The 27996-nt window shown below is 37.4% G+C and overlaps 2 protein-coding genes, 1 non-coding gene and 1 pseudogene across 4 annotated transcripts; 2 read left to right on the top strand and 2 right to left on the bottom strand.

Moving 5' to 3' along the window:
- Positions 1-476: 476 nt before the first annotated feature.
- On the top strand, positions 477-8987 carry MCTS1 (MCTS1 re-initiation and release factor). The gene is made up of 6 exons (XM_054566667.1): positions 477-662; positions 1827-1979; positions 2543-2640; positions 5893-6026; positions 7704-7771; positions 8763-8987. Exons 1-6 carry the CDS (start codon positions 652-654, stop codon positions 8842-8844), a joined length of 546 nt encoding a protein of 181 aa, XP_054422642.1. The 5' UTR covers positions 477-651; the 3' UTR covers positions 8845-8987.
- A 9431-nt stretch (positions 8988-18418) lies between these two features.
- On the top strand, positions 18419-19302 carry LOC129065414 (GPN-loop GTPase 1-like; annotated as a pseudogene).
- Positions 19303-22012: 2710 nt separating this feature from the next.
- On the bottom strand, positions 22013-22204 carry LOC129065430 (U2 spliceosomal RNA). Its single transcript, XR_008528587.1, has one exon. It is a non-coding gene; the product is annotated as a U2 spliceosomal RNA (small nuclear RNA).
- Positions 22205-22768: 564 nt separating this feature from the next.
- Positions 22769-26317, bottom strand: C1GALT1C1 (C1GALT1 specific chaperone 1). 2 transcript variants are annotated; one of them, XM_054566672.1, is made up of 3 exons: positions 26066-26317; positions 25299-25397; positions 22769-23998 (listed from the first exon to the last, which is right to left on the bottom strand). In XM_054566672.1, exon 3 carries the CDS (start codon positions 23990-23992, stop codon positions 23036-23038), a length of 957 nt encoding a protein of 318 aa, XP_054422647.1. In that variant the 5' UTR covers positions 23993-23998; positions 25299-25397; positions 26066-26317; the 3' UTR covers positions 22769-23035. The 2 variants fall into 2 exon arrangements, with proteins under 2 accessions (XP_054422647.1, XP_054422648.1); XM_054566673.1 differs by lacking the exon at positions 25299-25397.
- Between the last annotated feature and the right edge of the window lie 1679 nt (positions 26318-27996).

Here is a 27996-nt window from a genome sequence, read left to right as displayed (position 1 = left end):
GAAATAAAGGATTGCTCAATTATATTCAGATAACACATTTTTCGGTAAGTACGTGTGAAATCCAAATTGAACAGGGTGTCCTGTCTTTTCATTTGCTACACTTGGGAAGCCCACTGGTACACTTACATGAGACTAGAGTTTATGCCCGAGTTTATGCTGGTCGGTAAGCACCAATCCATTCGGTGGTCTCCGGGAACAAAAACCTTTCCCACTGAAAATGGTTTAGGTTAACAGCAGGTTTCAACGAAACACGAAAGAATGTTGATCCTTTGAGGAACCCGTAATGACGCAACTGCCATAAACGCTACTTTGATTCCCCCGCCCCCTCCATCCTTCTCTTCCTGCATCTAGAATGATTGCTCTATTTCTTCTTCCTTCTCAAGTCCCGCCCTTTCAGCTACCCGCTCTGGAGAGCAATCAGTTGCCCAAAAAGGGCCGGCAAAAGCGCCGACGTGTTCAGAGGAGCGGAAGTAGTCAAATTTCACTGAGAACCGTAAAGTGCGGCTGGCTGTCTTCCTTTCCGCAGAACGACTACAGCTCCGCCTGTCAGTGTCGGCCTTCCTCGTGTAAGGGGAGCTGCCGGACCCTTGCTAATTCAATTTTTTCCCCATTCCGGGCCCTTCCCTATCGTCGCCCCCTTCACCTTGGATCATGTTCAAGAAGTAAGGACATGCTGTGGCCTCCATCCGCTGCTCACAAAGGTGTTGGGGGTGGGGGTGGGGAAGAGGGTGAGAGCAAAGATCTTCTTTCTCTCTCCCCCGCCCCTGCCATCCTTACTCCCTAAGGTTTTCTGCAGTACTGTACTCTCACTCGCAACTTACAACACTTCTCTCAGCTTTCCATCCCTAATCCTCAGTCGGGTTTGGGTTCTACCAGCTTTATTTTCTTTATCCTTACCCTTACCCCTCTTTCTCTTTTGCCCCCCTCCCAATGCTATCTCCATTTCTGGGTTCCTAGGATTCTACCAATCACATCCTTGCACTGTGATTTCAGGCGTATATCCTCTTTAGCTAGGAGGAGAGCCCTCCGTGCACTGCCATATGTTTATTAGTTATGAACTGAATAAGGGAAGGCTTGACTTCCTGGGTCATGGGAGTGAAGGAGTCTGGGTGACAGGAAGCAAGCGGGCTGTCATGCCCATTGCCTAGCTGCGAGATTAACCTTGTCTTGAAAACAGCGTTATTGCCCCCATAGGCTATTCAGTGTAAAGAAGACAAAAATTCCTTGGGACCCTACTAGTGGGTTTCCCTTCCAGATTTGGTAGACGCAAAAAACAAAGGGGAAACATGGGCAAAGGAAGGTGGGTTTTGTCTATGACATTTTGAGCAAAAATGAATAGGGATTTTAGAAATCATCATCATTTCACAAAAATCTCAGTACATTACATAGCCTACCAGAGACCAATTTTCTCTGTTACATTTGGGTTGGTCTTCTGTATCTCAGAGCTTGAGAACTCTTTTGTTTTGACTTGCTTTTGTTTTCCACACAGGTTTTGTTATAGGAAGAAATCTTTCTTCCTGGGTAGGGACGAATAAGGTTTTCCAGAAAAGGCATGTGTGTAGCTGATTACAGATTATAATGTGAAATATGCCTCATATCCTCCCTCCCAGCTAATTGTGTATGTATAATACTTTAATATTGTAGTAAGACATTGGTCGTGCAAGAGTAAAAGGTAAATGATATTTTTTTGAAAATTTATTTCATTATTATTTTAGACATCTGAATATTTGCTTGTGAATAGATGGCTAATTAAAACATTACCTTTCACTGTTCTGATATATATACTTAGAAATGCCTTTTTTCTCTTGTAAAAAATCATTTGACAGATTTGATGAAAAAGAAAATGTGTCCAATTGCATCCAGTTGAAAACCTCAGTTATAAAGGGTATTAAGAACCAACTGATAGAACAATTTCCAGGTATTGAACCATGGCTTAATCAAATCATGCCTAAGAAAGATCCTGTCAAAATAGTGCGATGGTAAGTCTTTATTTTCCTCTTTGTAAAGCTCACAGTAAATAGCTGAGTATCATATGATGAGACTGCACTCATAATAAATGGAATTATTTTCATTCACATTAACTATTGATAGATTATGGAAATAGATAAATAGAATGACTAACACTAAGCAATATTTTCTATTTTCAAATGTTTCTCTGTTTTTTCAAATAGCTTTATATACTGATTTCTTTATCTCAAATGTTTCTATTTAGAATTGGATTTAATTCATTTCAGTTGTACTTTAGAGGTTTGCTTTATTGAATTATCTAACGATGAAATGAAAATGATAACATATGAAGTAAAATTGATTGTAGCAGCTCAGATTTTTTCCTTTTTTTCCCTCTACTGGACTAGTATGATAGGTAAAACAGTTTAAACAATTTTTTTTTGGCCTGGACTCGATCTTTACTGAAGTTTTTTAAAAAGCTTACTGTATCCCTGTATATGCATGTTTCATATTATACATTATTTAAAGGCTATTTGACATATTCATTTTCAAAAGAAAATATCTAACTTGGTACTTTGTGACATTTGTCTTGCAGCCATGAACATATAGAGATCCTTACAGTAAATGGAGAGTTACTATTTTTTAGACAAAGAGAAGGGCCTTTTTATCCAACCCTAAGATTACTTCACAAATGTAAGTCTTGTTAGAAAATAATGTATTTGAGGAAATGGAAAGACACAAAAGGAGCTGAAAGTGACATCTGGTCGTTAACTTATCTATTAGTACTTAGGTAACATGGAATATAAAAAAATGAATTCCCATCTTGTGGTAAATCTGAAAAATGCACATTCTCTCATTATGTATTCCTGAAAGCCCAAGAAAGATCATTCATTCATTCATTCCTTCAACAAATATTGAACTTACTATGTGCTAGGCACTGAGCTAGGTACTTGAGAATATGATGGGAAACAAAGACAGACACGGTCCCTGTCCCTATGAAACTAACAGTTGAGTTGGATGAACAACAATTAGATAATCGCACAAGCGTATGTTCACAAACTGTGACAAGTATTGAGAGCATTTCTTTTAAACTTATATCTAGATTTGCCTCATAGAGATAATTTTATATAAGGGTGTTAGAGTCAGTTATTGTTAGTTGATTGTCAAGTTCAGGTGTTAGGAAACAAGATAATGCTTATTATGTACCCACTTTTGCATGTTGTTAGATTGAGTACATTACAAAAGGAAATCCAAAGGAAGATAAAATCCCTGTGCCCTGTGAAGTAGAGTATCTGCTTTTCAAACCAGTATGTTTATCTGGCCTTCTAGCCAAGAGGCAGAAGGGTAAGGAGTGACTGGAGGGTTCTGCAGGTGGTATTGGTGACTTAATGAGTTTTTATTTTTGGTAAGAGGAAATAAATTTTTAATTACTTGGTGAAGTGGAGATCTGGAGCAGTAAAGCTGTTAGGCAAGTCTTGAAAGATGTGAAGCATTTTAATATTTATACAGGAATATTTATAATTATTTGACTAAGTATTGATTTCATGAACTTAAAAAGATACGATGGATAGAAACTGAGTCCTAGTGCCATGGGAAAAAGTGTAAAAGAAAAATATTTTGCTGACATTAAGACATTTTAATGACATTAATTCCTACTCAACTAAAAGAACAGAGACAAAATAATCGATTGTATCGCATGAATCTATATTGGATCCTGGTTGAAAAAACAAAATTCAAGCCCTCCCACGCCCCCCAAAAAAAAGATATAAAAGACTTTCTTGGGACTATTGAAGGAAATTTGCATATGGTTTCATTATAGTATGATATTATAGAAATGTTGTTAAATATTTAGGCATGATAAAAGTGTTGCAGTTATGTAGGCGAATGATGTTATTCTTAGGTGGTGTGTTCTCATTATGGTGAAGCATTATGTCTGAAGTTTAAAATAGTAGAGAAAAAAATATGTGTGTTTAAATAGAAATAGAGAAAGCAAATGTAGCAAAAGTGTTAATGAACAATGGTTGAAACTAAGTGCATAGTGTCCAAGGTGTTCATTGAACTATTCTTCCCAGTTTTTCCATATGTTAAGTATTATCTTAATAGGTTGGAAGCAAAAGGTGTTCCTATTTAGTAGTATTTTTCTGGGAACCGACCTTTTAGAACATCTTAAAGTTATTCTTGTGCAAGAAACAGGATAATGTGGTGGTTGAAAGCATGAACTTGGAGTTAGGCAGACCTGGGTTCAATTCCCAGTTCATGTCATTTTGTTAGATCATTCAACCCACTTAAGCCTTATGTCTTTATCTTTTAAAGTGGGCATAGTTGTATATCAAGTCTCCCAGAGTAGTGAGGATTAAATGACATAGTGCATGTAATGCACCCAACACAATGCCTGGAACACAGTAAGTGCTCAAAGTATGATAGCCATTATAATGATGTAGTAAGTATTGCAACAATGTCCACTAGTACTACTATTGTCATCATTATTATTAAAGGGAAGCTATTAATGAGAATGGAGATCTGGAAAACAAATTATAGCTTATGAATAGTAAGTGTACCCATTCAGGTTCCTTTTGAACAGTAAGTTGTTTAATTAATTTGTAGTCTTGGTAGGGAAAAAGACTTATTTGTTATCTGACGAGTGGGAGGGATAATGGTAAAACATTAAAGTGAATACATTTTACCAATTATTGTTGTCATTATTCTGAGAGGGCCCTGAGGGGCCTAAAAAGTTTTTCCACCAGACATTGTTTTAAATCCTCCTGGGATCCTTTAATTCTTACCTTAGGAATTATTTGCAGATACACAGACACACAAAAATATTTTTTAGGATTACAAAAGGAATGTGTGTTTTAGAGATTTGGATAGCATAGAAATAAAATCACCTATATTCCCATGACCTAGAGATAACCATTGTTAATATATCAGTGTACTTCCATCCAGTTATTTTCTGTGCTCTGTGTTTGTATGTGTAAATGTATATATTTTTCCTTTTTAAATGGGACTCTCTATAGTTTTTTAAAATTAATAGACATTTTTTAGAGCAGTTTTAGGTTTACAGAAAAACTGAGAAAAAAGTAAAGAGTTTCCATGTATTTCCTCCCCACCCTTCCCTTGTTATTAGTATCTTGCATTGATGTGATACATTTGTTACAATCGATGAACCAATATTGATACATTATTAATAACCAAAGTCCGTAGTTTACATCAGGGTTCATTTTTTTGTGTTGTACCTTCTGTGGGTTTTGCCAAATGCATAATATTCACTGTTAAACTATCATACAGAATAGTTTCACTTCCCTAAACATCCTCTATGATCTACTTATTCATCTCTCCGTCCTCCCTCTCTCCACGGAGCCCTAGAAACCACTGATATTTTTGGCAGTTTTTTATTCTGCTTTTTCCTCTCAACATTATATTATGAGCATTTTCCAGGGTAATTATGTATTCTTCAAAAACACGGCTCTAGTATATAGATATTGTAGTACACCTTAAGTCATTTATCCCTTTATTGTTGGACATTTAAGTTGATTCCACTTTATTCCTATTATAAACATTAGTGCTGCAATGAATATCCCCTCTACCTAAATATATTGTTACGTTTTTCATTTTTTTCTTAGGATGAAGTCTTAGAAGTAGAATTGCTAAGTCAATTTGAAACTTTTCAAGGCCGTTGATACATGTTGCCATATAGTCCTAAAGAAAGGTTGCATCCAATTATAAGCCTTCTAGCGGTTTATGGGAATGGCAGTTTTCCTTCGCTCTTGCTAGCACTGGAAATAACTTCTTCAAAATATTTACTAGTTTGATAAGTAATGGATGGAATTTCAGTTTTATTTTGCATCTGTCAGAGTACTGTAATTTTGGGAAGTATTTGTTTGTGTCCTTTTTTTCTGGCGAGTCATTCGTCTTATTAATTTATGTAATGTATTTCTTTTCTTCTAGATCCTTTTATCCTGCCACACCAGCAGGTTGATAAAGGAGCCATCAAATTTGTACTCAGTGGAGCAAATATCATGTGTCCAGGCTTAACTTCTCCTGGAGCTAAACTTTACCCTGCTGCAGTAGATACGATTGTTGTATCCTTCTCAGGCTGTAACTATTGGGAAAAAAATGTATTCATATCATTAGTGAAAGATCTATCACCCAAGGGAACATTAGATGTACTTTTTTGGAGGCTACTGTTGCTATTATCTCATGCCTTTTTGGTTATGTTTGAAGATGTGGGAAGTAACATCATTTCTTGAGACTAAATTGTGACCTATCTTAGAAGTTAAATGAAAACCAATAATAAAAGAGTCCCAGCTGCATTTCAGCCCAGTTAGGGCCTAATGTTATGAGATTCAGGACACAGTATAAAACTCTTGGTTATTAATGGAGAGGATATATGGTGTGATTGGATCACTTCCTTGGACATAAGCTTGCTACATTTATGTTTGACTTACCCATATACATTGGAGTAAAAACCCTCAAAATGGAAAAGAACTTGGGTACCAGGTAGAGAGTTAGAAATGAGTAGTGGGAAATATTGGCAATTCTCAATTTTTATTTTAAAGTTCATTTTAAGTTGATTGTTTGGGCCTCAGAACATGATTTCTCAATGAAAAATGTGGAAGTCCCACATAGTCCTTGAGAATCTAGTCAACTCGTGATGTAGCTGAACAGTTCTGCATTATTTCCATTCCCATGGTGCTTTTTCAGCTATATTCTAGATTAAGTAGGTTTTTACCAACCTGTCTGGACAGGAGAACATCGTCTTTGTCATAGATAAAGTCGCCATTTGCCTAAAGTTGAGGAAAAAAAAAAAAACATACTTGATAGGAATGGGGAAATCACTGTGGAGTGGGAGGCCATTGGAATGAGTTTAGGAATGTGTCCTGTGCTTAAAAGAAGGCTGTCCTCTCTTGTGGCAGCCACATCTAAGGGGTAGTATGAGCTATGTGTTTCTATCTTAGGAACAGTTTGTATTGACGTAAATACTGGTCACATATGAGGTGCTCAAATATTTGTGGAACATTGAATGAATGAATGAATGAATTGAGAATCAGTGGAGTATTCTGCAAGAATAGGTTATTTTTTAATGTTTATGATTTTTCTAAGTATTGAAAGTTTATAGCTTGAAGTTCCTTTAAATGGAAAATTTTCCTAATATCTAGCCTTTACTTTTAAAGTAATTTTTATTTTGAAATAATTATAGGCTTTTAGAAAGTTGCAAAGCTAGTAGAGAGGGACTGTGTATCCTTGAACCTTTTAAAAATATGCACTGCAGTTTTTAACATTCTGGGTGCTTCAAGTGATAACCAAGAGTGTTCTGGATGTTCTAGAAAGGTTGACACTAACATTGAGCTCTTAAGGATCGATTAGAGATATAATTATTGTTTTATTGTATCCTTTACATGAGACCACCATTCAGTTATTAAAATACTAGGACAATTGATACTTCACAGTTTTTAATATTTATGTGCAAGAAATTTTATTTCCTTTTTTGTATGACTCATTCTGGTTTTGTTGGCATTGGGTTATAATATTAATATTTGACTTAAAAAGCAAGAGTGATTATTAGATTCATTCAGTTAGCATGTATAGAGTGCTCACAGTATGCCCTTGTGTTCTGCTAGGTTCCTGCCCTCGAGGAGTCGATGGTGTAGGTGAGGATATAAGATGGGTTCAAAGTGGCTTAACTGGTAATGTGATCATTATTTGACACTCCCTCTCCAAGGCATTTTGATAAATAGTTCTTAGCTGTGTGTTTTCAGGCCATCATGGCAGAAGGGAAGCAGCACGCTCTGTGTGTCGGAGTCATGAAGATGTCTGCAGAAGATATGTAAGTCTCATGGTAGGGCCCCTTAGCTTTTGAGATATCAGTGACCTATGCGGGAAGCATCAGTATTACAGGTGAAATTTGCTGTCGTTCATACCACATCTTACAAATATGTAAGCACAGAAGCCTCATTTCTGATTTTTCCTAGCGCTTAGGAAGACACTGGAACATGTTGATTGCATTTTTTTCTTAAGCACTCTGAAAAGAACCTGTGTGCCAATACAGCTGTTTTGTATGTATGTGGCATTTTAGGAATTTTTAATTTAGTATGATTTAAATCGAGCGGAGGGAAAGATGTTTTGCTGCTAATTTTTATTTTTTATTATTTTTAAAAGATTTTATTTATTTTTAAAGAGAGGGAAACGGAGAAAGAGAGGGAGAGAAACATTGATCTGTGATCGATGTGTGAGAGGAACATCAATCCGTTGCCTGTCTCACACCTCCCACACCCAGGCATATGCCCTGGCCAGCAGTGGAGCCGCTGACCTTTTGTTTTGCAGGACAGCGTTCAATCTACCGAGCCACACCAGCCAGGGCATTTGCCACTAATTTGTAGAACAGTGACATAGTTTGGCACTGCAGAGCATTTATCTTATATTTTGACCTGGTGATATAGAATATTAAGGAAATATTAAAGATACATTATCAAAATGTAGTCAGTATATTTAAAAATTTTGCAACTCATTTGAAGACCACATTATTCCTATTAATTTTGTTTGATGGTTAATTGTAACACTTTGATGTTTTCCTGATATGGTGACACATTACTCTGTTTCTGGAGACCCTCTAGTTAGATCACTAGAATCACTTTAAGACATGAACTGCTCCAGAGTAATGTAGTTTAATGTAGACAGTAATGTGAATGTAATATAAATAAATTCCCTACATGTAGCTCAATAGCTACAAAATAGCAATGCACTTTGAATTATATTTACCATGACTAAGCCTATAAAAATGCATAACAATATGTTTATGTGCTTTTTTCCTTCTTTAGTGAGAAAGTCAACAAAGGAATTGGCATTGAAAATATCCATTATTTAAATGATGGGCTGTGGCATATGAAGACATATAAATGAGCCTCAGAAGGGATGCACTTTGGCTAAATATGGATACTGTGCTGTATCTGTGTTTGTGTCTGTGTATGACAGCATGAAGACAGTACCTGTTTGGTTATGCTGAATAAATTCAATAGATGCTAAAATTCTGTTAGCTTCAAAAATTATTTTAGTTTTTCTTAAACTCAAGTTAAAATTGGGTAACAAACTTGGACATTAAAAGGTATCTGGTAAGTAACAATACTCAGACAACATTCATGTTCTTTCTTAGGCTAATGATGTGAGATAAAGGGCAGGACTTGGTAAATGAACTTGCCAGTAAATGGCTGACACCCCCCCTGCCCCCATAGATTCTGAAAACTTCATGGAAATTTTATCCCATTACCCCAGGGCACCTGAAATGCCCCTTCTCTTTTGTGTGTATTGTTTGTTTGTTGTTGTTTTTCAACTTTTCATTATGGAAAATTGCAAATATATACAAAAGTCTGGGGAGAATAGTATACTGGACCTTTTCTGTATCTGTCACCGAGCTTCAGTTCATGGCAAATCTTAGTTCATCTATATCTCGCTTATTCCTTCCCACCCTGCTCCTTGCTTATTTTGAATCACATTTCAGATATATAATTTTATCCAAAATTACTTTAATATGTATCTTTAAAAGATAAGTTGTTTTCTTTTTATTAGAAAAAACCACAGTATCCTTATCACACCTAAAAAAATAAACTTTTTTTATATGATCAAATATCTGGACTGTGTCCAAATATGTGACAAATGGACTTCATTGTGTCTTTTTTAACTGTTGGTTTGCTTGAAATAAGTACCAAACAAGATCCACTTATTGCATTTGGTTGTTACTTATTTAAATCTCTTTTAATCAGTAAGTCCTCCTCCCTCTTTTCCTCTTTAAGAAATTTAGTTGTTTTGTCTTACAGAATTTCTGCCGACATTCTGGATTTTGTCAATTATATCACTGTAAAGTAATTTAACTCGTTTTTATGCCCCCTGACTAGTCTATAAACAGATAAGCTTAATCAGATTCAGGTTCCATTCACTTAGTGCCCTCTCTTGAAACTATATAGATTCTCTGAACTTCCAAATTTGTGTCCCCGCTCTATTGCTCAAAGACTGTATCTCCTGTCATAAGTGGCATAGAAAGACCATGGACCTACCTAAGTAAGATCAGTAAGCAGTTTTGGGAGTTTTGTGAGCAGTTATGAACTTAAATAGTGATAATAGACCTTTGTTTCCTAATAATCTTGCTGTTATTCTAGTGTCTCGGACATCTTTATTTGGTTGTTTATGAATATGTGACATGTGGTTTTATTTTTCAGATGGATACAGACATTTACAAGATTGTGGTGACGTGTGTTACAATTAGAAGTTGGTGAGAGAGGTGTGGGACAATAAAAAGAGAGAGACCATTTGGCTGGCTGTTGTAGCTGGGCCTCCCAAAATATAACATAGGCGAAGGTAATAGATCCAGGGTCTGACCCTCAGATTAAGAAACGTTTTCCCATTAATGAAATTTGTAAGACTCGAAGATTTTCCTAGTAGAATGCAGATGTATTAATTTATAGTGATGTCTGCTGAAGGGAAACAATGATTAAACTGGATTTTTAAAAAGATTCTATTTATTTATTTTTAGAGAGAGGGGAAGGGAGGGAGAAAGAGTGGAAGAGAAACGTCAGTGTGTAGTTGGCTTTTGCGCACCCCCTCTGCTGGGGACCTGGCCCACAGCCCAGGCACGTGCCCTGACTGGGAACTGAACCAGCGACCCTTTGGTCCACAGGCTGGTGCTCAATCCACTGGGCCACATCAGCCGGGGCTAAACTGGAAATTTCCAGGTGAACGTGGCTAAGAGCGAAGGTTGATAATTTGGGGGAATATATCATCCGGGCAAGGCCTGGAGAGGTTTTCCTGCTTCCTCGGTAATTAGAATTATTATGTCTGCCATACTCTTTGTTTCCTAGCCTGTAGAGGCACCCCAATATTTTACTTCCTATATATTTTTTAAGTTCTATGTTGAATGTGTTCCTTTGTTATGAAAGTTATATTCTGTAGCCTACCATAATTATATTTTATTATGCCTGGTAGATGTAAGTATAAATAATGTCATTAGTAATACATTTATAAACCATCTCTCCGGGTAGGTTTCTTCAATAGATAGTCTCATTTTATGCTGACTTACCAGTTTCACATTCAGCTATCTCCACATTTGGGGAAGGAGGGATCCTATTTGAGGTCTGTAGCTCCTTGTGTTCTTAAAAAGAGAAGATCTGAGTCATTAATGTCAAAACTAAACTTTGAAACTATAATTTTGGTGCTAAAATAATGTTAATTGACCAAGATTGCCTGTGGATTGTTAGTAATGAAAAACAAAGCACACACATATATTAGAAAAATTAAAATCTTTTATTGCCTTGATTTCTGAAATAATTTATCCTTGTTTCTAACCACTGTTACGGTGGGTGTAGGGAACACTTTTTAAATATTCAACATCAGCATCTGTGCTTGTTTTTCTACTGTGCTGAGGTACACTGTGTTGCCTTGGTGCTGTGGAATAAATATGTATTGTTTCCTGCTTCCCCTGGGTCTGAGGCCTCAGGTCATGGGTGTTAATCAGGGATGTCACTCTAAACATGGGAGCCTTATCAGTTTCTAAACATTAGGTCATGCAGGAAACCCAATTCAAATAGGCTAAACTAACAGATATATCAGCCCCTTTAGGCACTATTCTGAAAGGAAACCTAGTTTACCCACATTCCTGAGAGCAGGAACATAGGGAGAGCCTGTTTTCACTCAGGCAATGTGTCTTCAGTTCATTTTCAGTTTTCAAATTAATTTTATGTCAAGTCAACATGCAGTCTGGCCATTTCTGTATATCTGACACACTTTTACTTAGGCAAGGTCAGTTCAGCTTAATGGACATTTATTGAAAATGTCCTACGTTCTAGGTGATGTAGCACAAAGTTGAATAATACACAACTGGCCCTTGCCCTTAAGGAACTTCCAAGTTTAGTGAGTAAATTTACATTTTAAAATGTCTGGGTAATGGTGGTAGCCCAACACCAATGCTAATTTATAAAGGCAGTAGGAAGTTACTAATACTTTTCTAATTTTAGTCATCGAAATTTGCAATTTACACTTGAACCAAATATAAAAATATTCCTTCAATTGTATTCAATGTGAGGAGGTTAAAAAACATCTAGATGCCTTGGCGTTTCAAGGACTCCGCATTCCAACTCAGATGGCTGTCCCTTTGTGTGGTTATGTAAAGGACTTAACCCTTTTCTAGCAGACTATCTGTTCCAGTGGTTTGGTGGTATTCTGTTGGCAGCTACATTTTCCCTTAATATTCTGGATCCAAAACAGGCAGCTGGATTTATCCCAGGGGTAGTCATGAACATTTCAGTTTGAGGTATTTGACAGACCCCAAACAGAAGGTCATGTGGCATTTGTCAAATAATAATGATAGCCAGCCAAGTTCCCTCTCTGTATACAAATCAGCTACTGAGGATACAGTATTTTTTTTTAAGAGAAGATTTTATTTATTTTTAGAGAGAGGGGAAGGGAGAGAAACATCGATGTGTGATTGCCTCTTGCGCCCCCTATTGGGGACCTTGCCTGCAACCCAGGCATGTGCCCTGATTGGGAATCAAACTGGCAACGCTTTGATTCACAAGCTGGCACTCAATCCACTGAGTCCACCAGCCAGGGCAGTATTTCTAAGCACAGTACTTCAGAAAAGTATATGTAAGAATGTAAATAACTAAATTTGCAGGGATATTTATTTATAATAAATATTTTACCTTTTTGTTGTTCATGAGAATACTAAAGGGACTATAAATGAATGTATGCCCAAACAAAATGTAAGTGTTTTAACTTTGTTTATCTATGTTCCTTAATGTTGAGACTGTATCTCTCAAGGCTCTTTGGGAAACTCAAAATGTTCCACTTTCTCAGGGAGTATTCACTAAAACTGATTTATAATGAAAGGAAAAAATGAAAATATATGCATCCTATGTCAGTATAATCATCACTCCTGAGGTCTCAAGCAATCAGAAACATACTCAAGTTATTCAATAACTTGTAAGAATTGGGCCATTACAGTATATTTTGAAGCCCTTCAGAACACTTATGTTTAGTGTGTTATTAACTATATTAAGGCAGTTAAAATTAGACTAAATATAATTGTATTCTTAATATCTGAGTCTCTCAGCAATAGTTCATAATAAAATCATGCTTGTCAACATGGAGACTGACACATGTAAATTGCATACTTTGTATTATATGTTTTCATACTTTGTATGCTTTATCATACTTTTCAAACCAGGTAAAAGAGTAGATATAATGAACTGTTACACTGATTTGTTTGTTGTTGTATTTAAACTAATTAAGTACATGTAAAGGGCTATAATGCCATCAGAACAAGAGTGAATGAACAAGATTAAGAACCAGTTTTTCAATTTATTGAGACTGCTAGGCAGGCTGGTTGATTGGTTGAAGAGGTTGGTCATCTTGGACAATATAATTTATGTATGGAAAGAGATACAGGAAATGACTTACTGGAATTTCTCCTAATATCATGTTCATTAGAATAGATCAGAGGGAAGAAAAAGTGATAAAAACATAATTAGTATTATTACATTAATTTAATTTAGTGAAAAATTAAAGAAGACCACATTTTATTCTTAAACACTTTGAGAAATAAAAGATCAATTAGTGAAAAGGTTTCTGCTGAAAACTCTAGTTGCTACAGAGAATGACATGCCTCACTATCATGCAATGTTAAGTGCTTGTCTTATACACTTTAAATCACATTTTAAAAGTAAAACAAACCACGATTTCCACATCATAATTTTATTGCTTTTCTTGTTCCATTCCCCAATTTTAAAATAGTTTAATTTCAGTAAATATGTGAATATACTTGTAGTAGACTTTTAATGTATAGTTATTTACCCACTCCTTTCAAGTTCATTGTAAGTGTTCTCATAACTCTACTATACCCATAAATTTAAAAAAATACAAAGATTTACTTTTCTTTCCTTCTAATTTTATTTTAATTTTTTATCATAAGACTTGATTATCAGTGATAGTTATTAATTTTTATCTATGGTTCAATAAGTAATATCTTCTGATTTTCACAAGCCTAAGTACAAAAGACTGGATTTTAAGCAATAAATCATTTGTTTTAACTAAGCACTTGCTTGGAGAAAGTGCCACTTCTCCAAACATATGCCTGAAAAACAAATTAAATTCCCTTGGGGAGACTTTTGAGGTTGGACAATCTATTTTTATTCTTACCAACTTCTGTTTCAAAATGGGACACTTTCTGTCTTTGTCCCTAAACGCTGGTGTTGTCCTTGTATGCTGCTGTATGATGGAGCCCCGAGGCCTGGAAACTTGAAAACCAGTAAGATGATTTTGTGATAAAAATGCACGGTAGAGTAACACTATTTATTAATAGTCCTTGAAAGAGCTTAAATTTGAGACTGTTAAAAGTGGCAGCATACACTTATAGTTTTCTTTCCCTATCAACGGGGCTTGAAGTTTTTATTTCTGCATGTTGACATTTTAACAAATTTTTTCTGAAATATTTCATATGTACTTCTTATTTTGGATACTGTCTTCATCAATTCTAATGCTGCCTCATTCAAAATTCAATTTTAAAGACAAAATTCACTTTTCACTTACACACCTGGACTAGATTGGGCAAGCTAGGAAGGCTGGGGGGAGAGTCCTTTTTTCCCTGCAGGCTCTGGACAGATTTTTTAGAGTTGACTCATCCAAGGTTAGGAAAAAGTATGCTTTTGCATGACTAAGATTGTTCTAAAGTTTGCTTGTGTAATCATTTTATATTTAAGAAAGTTCAACCTGAAATATATTTGAATAGAGAGGTAGAAACAGCTTCATTCAGTGGGATAACAGCAATCTCTAACCCATCGAATTAATATCTGTCTTTAAATAGCTTTCAAAAAGCACATGCCCAGAACATTTTTTTCAGTGCAATGTTTTGTTCTGTTTTAAAAATAGTAGGGGCTAAAGTGTCGTAAAAACTTGGACACTTATCCTGTACTTGTGTTTTAAAAGCTAAAATGTTTGTTTTGTCAAATGATTGAAAAGGTGTCCACAAGCTAACTTCACTTTCTTCCAAATGCAGAGGTCTGGGAGAAGGCATTTGGCCTCATTAGCTTCTGGGTGTTGTCAGTCCCAATGTTCTCTCAAGTACTAAATGCCCAGGTACACTTACTAGGGAGGCAGGAGTCTCCCTTAACCAGTGGTTGTTGCCAATATAAAGAGAAACATCTTGATTAAAGTGTGAGGGGACAAGGAACCATACCAATCTGGGCAATTTTGGATCCAATGATGTCTAATTTGTTGTGAAAGAGGAACATGTTCTAACTTAATGTTCTTAAAAGCAACTTCTGAATTTTTCCTTAAAAATATTAAAAAGATGTTTGAGGAAGAGCTATTTTATTACATGGCACAGATTAAATGTTCAGATGTTATCTTAAACTATTAATTAAGGCATTCCCTTGTGAATTTGAATATTCAATACCAGCTGTTATTCACATCAATATTTTAATATTTTACCATCAAGGTATTTAATAAAAAGGATTCATACCTATTTAACCATTTAAAGTGTTAGAACTTTTATAAGAGGGAAAGGAAAATAACATTCCTTGAGTACCTACAATATGCAGAAGTTCCACTTCCATATCTTGCCTAATTTTTATTATCATTCCTTGAGGTAGATTTTACTTTTCATTTTACAATGATACTAAGGCACCAGAGGGGTTATATAACTTTTCTGAAGATGCCTGTTAATAAATGGCAGAATTGGGATTTGAACCTAGTTCTGCCTGACTGCAAAGCCTGTTTTGCAGACAGTCTCTCCTCATTTCTCATAAAACGTTAACCTCGGCCCACAGTACCATCACCATCTTTGTTTATGGGTTAGTGGAGAGAAATAAAGTTGCCCAGCCTCTGTCCCACAGTGGGAAATATGGGTGGGATGCGAGTGCATTAAGTGTGGGTTGTTGCTTGCAGTGTCTGTCTTTCCGAGAGACTGTTTTTGTTTCTCTCTTCAGCAGCAGGGTGTAAGTTTTGTAATTGGACTCAGTCCTGAGTTCTGAACCTTTTCTGTTATTAGTCACCCTCAAGCCAGGTGATTTTTGACTTTTTAAAGGCTATGCATTCAGAAGCCATGGCTGGATCATTTTAGAGAAGGATACAGGGGAAGGGTTAGTTAAGAACTGGAGAGATGACAGTGTGGAGTGTAATGTGCACAGGCAGGATTAACAGCTGCTTTGTGATTATCAATATATCCAAAAGACAGATGCAGTGAGGGATTAGTGAGTATTAAAATTAATGACAGGAGCAGTTTGGTTAAGTTGTAATCTAAGAAAAAAGCTAGGGGGTCTAATCTATAATTTGCTCCAGATCCGATGATTTAATTTTGATAACGAAGATCCAGTGATTGAACTCATGCAAGGAGATGGCCTGGGGCCTACTAAAAGTCAGGTTGCAATTTCAATAGCATTCAAGACAACTAGAAAAATAAATGGGACTTTTGGAAGAAACCAAGAGTTCTCTCATTCATATATCCTCTGAGGGTGTGGTAGGGTCCTCGCATTTACGGAATTTTTTAGACCTTTGCCATAACTGCAAAATACATACTGGGTTTCAAAGACCTAATAAAAAAGAATGTAAACTATGATCTGTTGATTACATGTTGAAACAACAGTATTTTGGATGTATTGGGTTAAATAAAAGATAATGCTAGAAGTAATTTCACCTGTCTTTTTACTTTGTTAATGTGGCTAGTGAAAAACAAAACTACACACAACTCACATTATACAGGGTGCAGCAGAAGTAAGGCCTGCTTGAGTGTTGTTGGTAGGGTAATAATATGGGTGTGATAATTTATAATTTTTTAAAAAAAGATTTTATTTTTAGAGATTTTATTTTAGAGGGAGAAACAATGTGAGGTTGCCTCTCATGCGCCCCCTCATGAGGACCTGGTCTGCAACCCAGGCATGTGCCCTGACTAGGAATTGAAACAGTGACCCTTTTGTTCTCAGGCCAGCGCTCAATCCACCAAGCCACACCAGCCAGGGCTATAGTTTTAATTTCACCATTTCACCTAAAATGTCATATGGTATGCTTGAGTGTGATGTTATGTTACAGAATTACATGCTTATGATTTTGTAATAAAAAAGGGGCTTATTTGTGCCAGACCTTGTATTTCTTTCTATTGGATCGCACTGGAATGGAGGATGACCAGTATTCCCTGAAGCTTCCTTTTAGTGGCAAGTGCCTTAGAGTTTACGGTAAATATGGAAAAGATTCTCAGTACCAGTACTGTCTTCCATCAAACTAGGACCAGTTTTTCCCTTTCCCCCTCAGATGGTATGGGGCTGGTGTTTTGAAAATTAGAATGTCCCCATTCAATACATTGAGTACCCATGTGGGTCTCTCATCAGTAGACCAAAGCTTTTTTTTTTTTTTCAAATGCAAGCCTGTCACTCATTAAGGGCATCCTTTCCCCTTTGCGCCCATCCATCCATCCATCCCTCCATCCAATCATCACAAATCAGTCTTATTTTTAGGCCCTGCTCTTCCTATCAGGGCTTTCGCCACATTGCCAAAACAATGGCATAACCAGTGTGGCCATTCTTGCATGGCATCAGTGAAAACTACCAAAGAAACAGAAATTATGTGGGGTAAAAAATTAGTATTTATCAAATACAGGACTTTTAAGGCAAAAGGACCACCACATTCTAATAATTCATGGCTTGTTTTACTGCTCACGTAAAGCTTACACAAAGTGATTATTTGACTCCCTTTATGAATGATGAGTTTGGGCTCTTTCTGCTTTCCACCAGGCCTGGTGTTGAGCTTGTACTCAGTACATATGGGGGATATTATAGGGTACAGGTTAATACTAATAAAGATGGACTTCTATTATGATAGAGATCACAGTTGAACACCATTTCATTTCATACTTTCCAAACAAGTCATTGTTCCCACTGCCCTTAAAGACTTTATAGTATTTTATCTTTGATGATATGGGAATGGGTGATTATTTTAAGTTAAACTTTGAGGGAGTTCAGCAAACATCTCTGAATTCCTTTGTATGCCAAAGAAAGCAAAACTTTTACAAACATGCTCTTCATGTAACCACTCAGACAAGCATTGAATCATTAGTCCAATCTAGCTGGCCTTAAGAGGAACACCATATATTTAACAAATGAAAGGCAAATTAGTGGTACATCATCACCAGACACTGCTTTCAGTAACTTTTCTAATACGGGTGTGCCCTGTTTTAAGCAAGCCCAATAGGTGTGTTTGTTTAAATGCATTACAGGATCATTTGAGATCTTGCTGCTTGGTAATCGTCATCAGTTTGACTCAAACACAGGCTCTGGGGATACAGTGAAAATGAGGCTGTCAAGTTTCCTGCTTTCATGGAACTATGTTTTATTGGAGAGGCTCACAGGACAGCTGCATAGCCGAGGCTGCCCACCGTATCTGGACACAACTGTGCCAGAGGTTCCCTTCCCTGCCAATACTGGTAGCTGTGACACTGTGAAGTATAAAAAAGCTCATGAAGCAATATGGACTTGGGCCCAATGATGGCATAGTGACCTCACTCAATCTCTTTGCTACCAGATTCAATCAGGTGATGAAATTTATTGAGAAGGCCCAAACATGTCTAAATATATCTTGATTGACACACCTGGGCAGACTGAAGTATTCACTTGGTCAGCTTCTGGAACAATCATCACCAAAACCCTGGCGTCCTCAATTCCAACAACTGTCATATATGCAAAGGACACATGAGGAAGTACCAACCCAGTGGCCCTCATGTCCAACATGCTCTACGCCTGCAGTATCTTGTACAAAACCAAGCTTCCTTTCACTGTGGTTATGAACAAAATGGACATCATTGACTAGGCCCTGTAGTGGAATGGATCTAAGATTTTGAGGCTTTCCAAGGTGGCTTGAATCAAGAGACTACATATGTCAGTAACCTGACTTGTTCAATGAGCTTTGTGTTAGATGAGTTTCACAGCTCACTCAGATTGGTAGATGTGTCTGCTGTTCTGAGTACAGGCTTAGATGGACTCTGTGTAAGTCACCAGTGCTACAGAAGAATCTGAAAGGGAGTATCATCCTGTATATGAATGTCTAAAGAAATCACTGGCTAATGCACAGAGCCAGCAGCAGAAAGGACAATTGGAATACCTTGGAGGAAGGTATGGGCTCTGTAGCTCTGGACACAGGAACTGCTACAGACAGCTTATCTCCTGTGCAGGACCCTTCTGACTTGAACCTGACTCAGAAAACCTTGATGAGGATGAGGAAGCAGTGACACTGATGTTGCTGACCAGAGAGGAAAGCCACGAAGAACCAGAGTTCCAGAATTTTATGCAAGAATCAATGGCACAGTACTGGAAGACAAACAACAAGTAGTTCCTAGGAGTCCAGAAGTTTGTAACTCTGGGAAGGAACTATCCTTACCTCTGATTGGGGTTCCTATAAAGAACAATTTTGTTCAGAATAGCGGTTTCTCTTTTTTGGGAAATCTCCCGACTGTGATGAAGCCAGGGGTAGAAGACATTTGGACCTGTCAGGTAGATGCCAATTCCCCTTTGCCTTTCCCTTGGATTTTTGCAAGGAGGGATATTCTGTTTCTGGATGCTGGTATTCCTTCAAGTGTAAAACCATATTTTATCATTTGAACTCAAGTACTTTTGCTGCTGATGGATGGAGTAGAGAGAGAACATATTGTTTCTTTCACATCTCTATTAATAGGCTGGATCTATAGGCTCTGTATCCCTAGCATCTTGCCCTTGACCCACAACTTCTTCTTTTAGCACAAAAGGAGAGGGGAAACAGGAGCTTGTGCAGAGTGGCAGTGGAGTCTCCTTGGCAACCAATCAATGTTGGGATGAAACGTGCCTCATGCTTGGTAGCTCATTATAGGACACCAGGATTGTTGAAAAAAGTGGGAAAAACATTAATGAATGAATATGAATCTTGCTTTTGATGGTGACTTGGATAAAGGATTTTTAACTTTGTTGTAAGCTGGCCTGTCATAAATTTCAAAGAAAATTATATAATCACAAATAGATTCACTTGTGTTCATCAGAGAGGTTTAAAGCCACATGTCCAAACCTGTCTCAGTAAATAGATGACATTCACTAAAGTTTCCTCTGTACACATACCTAGCAGGCCCTGTTTGTATTGTACTTTGAACTTAATGGAAAGTATCCTTGGTGATCCACTCAAAGGCCATGAATTAGGGTCAGGTGTACATTCCATATACAATAGTCATGGTAAGGGTTTACCCTGCCTCCGTTCTTCACAATCTCTTAAAATGTAACACATTTCACTTAAGGAATTGTATCCCTGCCTCATCTGTACTCCAGTGGTTCTGAAAGTGTAGTCTCTGGACCAGAAGCATAAGTATCACCTGTGAAATTTTTAGAACCAGGACACTGAAGACCTCAGTAGAAATGGGGAGAGGCCTAGCAATCTGTTTGAACCACTTCTCTAACTCAAACAGCCTGTGACAATTCCAGGCCAGGTGAATGTCACATATCAAACCTCATATGACCTGCTTTATCAGAGTACCCTAACTTTGATCATCTGGTGCCTATTCTCTAATTTAAACATTCTAAAAATAAAAGTATTGCATATTTTGTTTTACCAAAAAAAATGCATTACAGACAAACCTGGGCATTGTAAATCAGATTTGACACATAAGCAATATTTCAGCTACATTAAAAATAAGAAAAGTCAAGGGGTCGAATCTGCAAATTGCTCCAAATACAATGTTTTAATTTTGAGAAGGAAGATTTAGTCATTGAACTTGTGTAAGGAGATGGCCCGGGGCCTGCTAAAAGTGAGGTTGCAGTTTCCACTGTATTCAAGACAACTGGAAAGATAAATACAACTTTTAGAAGGAACTTCAAGATTTTTATCATTCATATTTCAGTCAGTGGGTCTCACACTTCTGTAATGTGTTACATCTGTGTTGTCCAGTATGGTATCCACAAGCCATATGTAAAATACATTCATTATCATGATCAATTTCCATTAGACCTTCATTCTTCCCAATTCTCCACACAAGTAACAGAGTGGGGTTAGAGTTACAGTTTTTGGCCGTAGAATGCAACGTGGTCAAGTATATAACCATAACCTCAGTAATACTATTTTTTATGTTACAGAATCAGATTTTATCTACAAGACTGGGTATAAATAAATTCAAAGAGATAGCATGTTATTTAAGACAACTAACATTTTATAAAGAAATACTTATGTATAAAAATATAATCAAGAGCATCAATTTGGTTTAAAAAGCAATCGTTACCTTAGCACCCATTAGGAAATCAAACAATGGAATGCATTCACTGATATATTTGTTACAACTATACCTTGATACACTTACGTAACTGAAGGTGATAAATATAGTAGAAATGTAATATAGTGGTGTTGGGAGCACTGACTGGGTGTTACAGTCTATGATACTGTTTATCATTGGACTCACACTGACCATGATTTGATCTGTAATAATTGCATCTGAGACCACATATTAGGGTGCTTGATAAAGGGGTTTTATTTTTCCAAATGAATAACCCTTCATTTTAACCAAAAGCCCCAATAAGGAAAATTAGAGAAATTAAAACAAATGGTTTTACACACTACTCTGATCAACAGAAATCAACAATTTGACGCCAAAGATCCTCTTGAGGAAATTCTCTTTCTGGTTTGCAAAAGCTGTGGGAGACCATTAACATCGTGAGCTCAGTTACAAGAAATGATCTCTAAAATGTCATGGTTTCACACCCTATAGGTGCTTATGGATCTGACAATACAGGACATGCAGGCCCAATTATAGGGCAAGTCAGCTCCAAGTATTTCACACATTTACAAGCACAGAAGCTATCATATTCGCCACTGTATAAAGCTTTTGGGTAGCCACTGAAACTAGGCAAATGATATGGTAACCCAAGAAGAATAGCGAGGTTAAGCCTTTCACACCAAAAACAGTTGGATATGGTGCAACCATATACATGGGGAAAATTTCAGAACTTTAATATGTAAACAAAAACAGGAAGGACTCAACTAACTCAGATAAGTGAAACTGCCTGACTGCCTTTTTTTTTTTTTGTCCCTGAGGTGGTGCGCCATTCCCAGAGGCACCACAATACCAGGTCAATGCTTGGCATGGAGGGCACAAGCTCCTGTTCTATCTCCCTGCTCCAAAAATCCATGTAATATATTGTCCTCAGATAGCGAATGTATCAGACGTTAAACTGGTAAGAACAGATACCTTCCCTTGATCTTAGCCAAAAGGCTGAGACGTGATCAGAAGTTTTTCAAAAGAGATTCCAGAGAACTCATTTTCCCAGCAGGACTATATAAATATCAACTGATACAGTTTTATCCGAGCCACAGCTGAGAGCTTGATTAACTGGGAAACAACACAGTTAAATGACATTATATTCTTCATAGTCATCACTCCAATTTCAGTATCTGCATAGAGAAGTATAGGAGTTACACTGAAATTGTATATGCTGAGGAATGCCACTATATTAGCTCCCAGGAAAATTATTAAGCTCTTTAAGTAATTGTGCTTTTTTTTTTCTCTCAAGGATAGATTTCAATTTCCATTTTTACATTGGTTGGGATCATTTCCTTTATTGCTTGGTTGTGTATTTTGAGAAAGCAAATTCATTGGCACTTGCAGAGGCTTAGAACATACACCAACATTAGAAGTAATGGAAACACAGCTAAAGTTTAATCAGACTTTCACAACTACAGATTCATTTGCATATCTTAGAAAGCCAAAACGACATTAATTTTTTTAACCAATCAGCAAAAATATGTGTCACAGATTTTAAGGTTCATAATTTAGAATTTACCACATAAATATATTTATAAATATATGCTTTATTTGCAAAATTATTATTCTTAAGACATTTCTTCCAACACGTTTGAAATTTTCACATGTGTTTTAAGGAAAAAACCCATCCTATTTAAAAGTGTACTACTAAATTTTAATGCATGATTAAACCAGTGTCACCAAATGGAAAAGGAAAAAAAGAAACATACTGCTGTGTTAGATATGTAGTTGTTACTACAAATAATGACAACACATGTCCTATAAGTGATCACGTACATGCTCTGGTTTCACTTCTCAGTCATTGTCAGAACCATTTGGAGGTAAGAAAACCAATGCATCATTGAAAATATGTCCAAATGCCCTAAGACGGTACACCCCATACATCATCACATGCATTTGATTAGGAGTCAGTCCATTAAAAGTAACAGCCATATCTGAACAACATCCTTCTACTACCAAGTTGGGTTGATTAGTCATTGCCTCTTTAATAAAAAGCCCAACAGATTTGGTATTAAATACATCTTTTCCTTCAGAATCTTCTGCATTTTCTGCAAACACTCCAGCATATTTCAGGCAGACTGCTAGCTGTTTATCTTCAGATATCTTCCAAATCATCCCTCCCTGTTCAGGACACTTTTCAGGGATGCTGAGAAGGCTGTTAAGTCTTTTCATTGATTCTATACTTAAGACAATTCCTCCTTCCACATTCACATATTCAAGGTCTCCAGATTTTACAGTGTGGCCTAGATAGAAAGGTTGTGATGGATCCTTTTTTAACAAAAAATACTTTAAGTTTTCAATAATAGCAAACGTTGAGGGGCGTGCAAGGAAGAACCAGTTGTACTGGTCTCTGTATTTATCAAAGGCGTATTTGTAAGCTTTTCTCATCATTAACCACATGTCATTTGTTTCCATGTTAATTGAATCAAACACTTTAACATTTTCAGAACTGAAGAACTCCGCTTTGTCACAGTGTTTGGTCCAAGTCTCCTTCACTGCAGCCCAAAGACTCACATCTTTGGGTTTTACAAGGATGATACAGTATACCCGAAAGCTCTTACTGAGCTCCATGCGTTCATTCTCTGAAATTTTCAAGATATCTTCTTTATTAGGAGCTTGTAGGTGATGATGCTCATGGTGGTACATTCTATTTCCATAACCAATCCTAACGTGCCCTAGCATAGTGATCAAGGCACAGAAAACGCTTCCCAGCATCACACCCTTCAAAAATAAACTGCTTTCAGAAAGCATTTTTTCCTATAAAGAAGAAAGAAATCCTTAGGGTAATTACTAGAAAAAATATGAGTCTAGTGATTTGATTTGGTATTCCTTATGCACTCACATTTTGCTCTTAACATTAAAAAAGGTTCCCAAGTTTGAAATAAAGTTATCTGTTTATAGTACCAAGGATTTTAAGACTTGTTGCTTCCAATTTATACTGTTCAGTATAAACTGGAACTCTGTAGCAACACCTCTATGCAGAATTTTTCTGGGAAGCTAATTTTGTACTTTATTTATAGGGATGTAACTAACCAAGTACTAAATCAAAGCATTAACCTGACAAACCAATATTACATACATTATCTGTCCATAACCCCCTTTAAAGGAATTTTATTTCACAAGCTTTTGTTACATTATTTATATACCTCCCAGATAGAAAGACTTTCATTATCAAAACTTTAAATTGAACATATAAAACCGTCACTAATTGGCAAATCATCAATGGAATCTGCTGACATTTTTGTTCTCAACCTAGTGCTTTGTTTAACCGATGGCTGCTATCCTTAGGTGTTTTGAGTACATCCAAAGCACGTTTCTTGAGATTGACACCATATATGTTAATATTTACCCTTTTGTTCCTAAGACTAAATGGTTTCCAGTAAATATTCCAACTAATTGATGTAATAAAAGTCCATAATGAAAATAGTTAAATTATTTGTGTAAGAACTGAGTTAATACAGGCATATCTGGGGACTGTTAATGAACATTTTTATTTCCTCTCAAGGTATTTTTTTATTCTTTGGGGAAGTAAAAGGGGAAAAGTCTACACTTTTATGTCAATTACAAATTAAAAGAAAAACCAACATTAAATACAACTGTTGAGGTTTTCCCAGTCTCCCCTCTATCTCTACAGGGAATGGTCTACTTGGCTACTGAGATTTCCTCTTTGACTCTTAAAGTTGAAAGTGGTCTTAGAAGCTACCTAATGTCATTTCTTTCATTTTACAGATAGGGAAACAGAGGGTCCAGAGAGTTTCAGTAACTGACCCAAAGTGACACAGTAAGTGGTAGAATTGAACTAGAAATTAGATCTCCTGACATCAGTTTAATGCTTTTTCTATTACAGAATAAAGATCTCAACAGTGCTTCTATCCATATTATCAAGAACTACTGAGTTACAGAATAACCCTGTATTCCTACAAATGACAAAAATGTGGGACTTGTTAGCCACCACTGACATTTTGCACACATCACAATACTGTTACAAGGAAACCATCCCTTGATTTTCTTTTAGAGGAAATGGACTTTGACTTCTACTAGGACAGATGTGCAATACCTTGGCAGATGTAATTCCTCAGTAGGGGTGGGGAGGGTGAGGAAAGAGGCAGGATGGTTTTCTTGTGTCACTCACAGAACTTGGTCAATAAACACAGCTCTAAGGAGGAAAAGAGAATTGACAGGAAACAAGCTCTGCTTAATATCAGAGTTGTCAGACGCACTCTAAAATTTAGATAGGATTTTGGCATTTCATATTATGCAATTTACACTATTTCTGGCCAATATATAATGCACATGTATCTCCCAGCTTGATAATGGCATATGTATGTCAGAAAACTTTCTGGTTGAGATACTACTCATGTATTACTTGTACCAATTTTTCTAAGGAATAGATCTTTTTTTTCCACTAGGGGAGGCCAAAAAAAAAAAAATCACCCTGGAGTTTCACATGATAGGATATTTGGTGCAGGAGAGAGGGAAACTTAAAACTGCACACGGGCACGAATGAAGCAAAAACTATTCGAGTGGTTTTTGAGATGCTTCTTTTTAGGTGTGGAGTATGGAAAAGGGAGGAGGACGAAATGGACAACACAAGTGAGAGGGAGCCATGGTCACTTCCAAGATCCCACTGAAGGGTCAAGGAGGACCTCCAGGAAGGCAGCTCTCAGTCTCTCCACCCCTCCCACCCCCTCCCACTGCACCTGCCCGGGTACCCCGCATAGAGCATGCTGGGAGTGGGCCAGGGCCCAGGCCTTCCCCAAAACATGGGCGGGGTCAGGCCCTGCTGGGGCCGCTCCAGACGCAGACCGATGCCCTCGCACTCACCCGCGTCTAGAACGACTCAGGGGTGGGAGAGCGCAGCTGCGCACGGCTTTCCTCTCACGTTCGCGCGCCCCTCGGTTACGCTCCTGGTCGGGCTGCTCTAGATGCGGGCGGTGTCTTCTCGTTGGTTTCGCTAAAAGTGGGGAGGGCCAGGAAGTGGACGCCGCGAAGGCGCGGGCAGCGGGGCGGGGCGAACGAGCCCTAGGCCCGGCGGAGCCGCCGGTTCGCGCAGACGTCGGAAGGGTCCGCCGCAAGCAGCACGCCCCTTTTCCCCGCCCTCAGTCTAGGTCAGAGAAGCGCGTCCTGCTGGCGTGACCCGCACGCTTCTCTCCACCCAATGGGACGCCCAGAGAAGCCCGCTTGCGTGACCCGCTGACACCTCCTACCTCTTGGCGTTCCCGGCGTGGAAGCTGCGATAACTAGCAGGAGCACAGCTAGTTGCAGACGACATACTCCGTCATCATTGCACCCTCCAATTAACGAGAGGGTACTCAATCCAGTGCTCGTGGGCTGGGACCAAAATTCAAGCCACAGAAATAGTCATCAAATTATGAGGGCAAGGATTCGCTATGGTTCTTGGAATGGCATCTGAAGCCCCAGTGTCTGGAATCCAATCCTGTCTCCACCGCGTCCTTTGGTATGCTGGAAAAGTTACTTCACCTTGCTGTGCCTCAGTCCCCTTCTACATAAAGTACAGACAATATCACGGTAGTGCCATCTCATAGGAGATTAAATGAGAGTGCATATTCCTCCATCAGCAAAAGACCAAGCATAAAGTAAGCATTCATTAAATGCTGGATATTATTTTCATCCCTGTATCACTAGTACTTAGCGTAGTGTTAGCACGTAGTACACAATACATATTTGTGGAATTAATGAATGCTAGAGCTACAGATGAGGAACCAGTATCAGGATAAGGCAATTTCTATAAAGGCCACAGCTAAATTAACGGCAGTGGAAGGATTAGAACCCCGGTCTCGTAATTACAAGTGCAGAGCTCTCCCCTGAACATGTTATCTGCTTTTTAAAATTCATCTTTGTGGCAGGAGGGTGTTTTGCTAAGAAGCACAAGTTCTTACAAATATTTAAAACGTCACTATGTTCTATCCAAATAATATTGAGTGGTGACTTTATCAGGTCTGAGTTCCTAAAGACATGTATATTTGAGTATTGGCAACTTACTCGTTTAGATAGAAGGTTTCAAAAAGCACTGAAACAATGGACAAATAGATTTTAGACATTTAATATCCTGGCAGCACTACCGTAAATTCTGGAGTTAGTGGTGAACAAAATTAGTGCCCCCCGCCCCTCCCCCCCTTCATGGAGCTCTCAAGTGTAGCAGAGAAGAAAGACATTAAACAGTTTATTATAAATATTTATAATGATGTTACGTTCTTTCAAGGAATACAAAAAATTTTAGTACTGGAAGGGAACTTAAGTCTGCCGAGTATCTTCACTCTATTTTGTTAAATGTCTATTTTCACATAATGTATATAAATATATGCATATGTATGTACGTATGCGCATGTATAGGTAAAGTGAAACAAGTTGCAGAATAATGTGTATAGTATGATTATACTTTGGTGAAAACAAACAAAATTTTATATATGTACATATATTTTTGATCTGTTTGTATGAGCAAGGAGAGTTGGGGAAGGCTCCTCAGCAGGCTGGTACTATTGGCTACATGAGGAAGTCGAGGTTCAGATAATTAGTTTTGTTTTTATACATCCTTGTATTGTGTTGTTACATGTTCCACTGGTTATAACAAGCATTTGTTACTTTTGAATTTGAAAAAAAGTAGCTAAAGTGATCTTTAAAAGTAGAGGGACAAAATGGATAAGAGGAAAAGATACCAATAAAAATACCTTTTAAAGAATGAAATCTTTTGTGACAGCATGGATGGACCTAGAGGGTATTATGCTATGTGAAAT

Source organism: Pteronotus mesoamericanus, unplaced genomic scaffold (assembly GCF_021234165.1).
Source record: "Pteronotus mesoamericanus isolate MK-2021 breed Mesoamerican mustached bat unplaced genomic scaffold, CSHL_Meso_final contig_178, whole genome shotgun sequence".
NCBI classification, from domain to species: Eukaryota; Metazoa; Chordata; class Mammalia; order Chiroptera; family Mormoopidae; genus Pteronotus; species Pteronotus mesoamericanus.
This window is presented reverse-complemented; position numbering and strand designations above follow the sequence as displayed.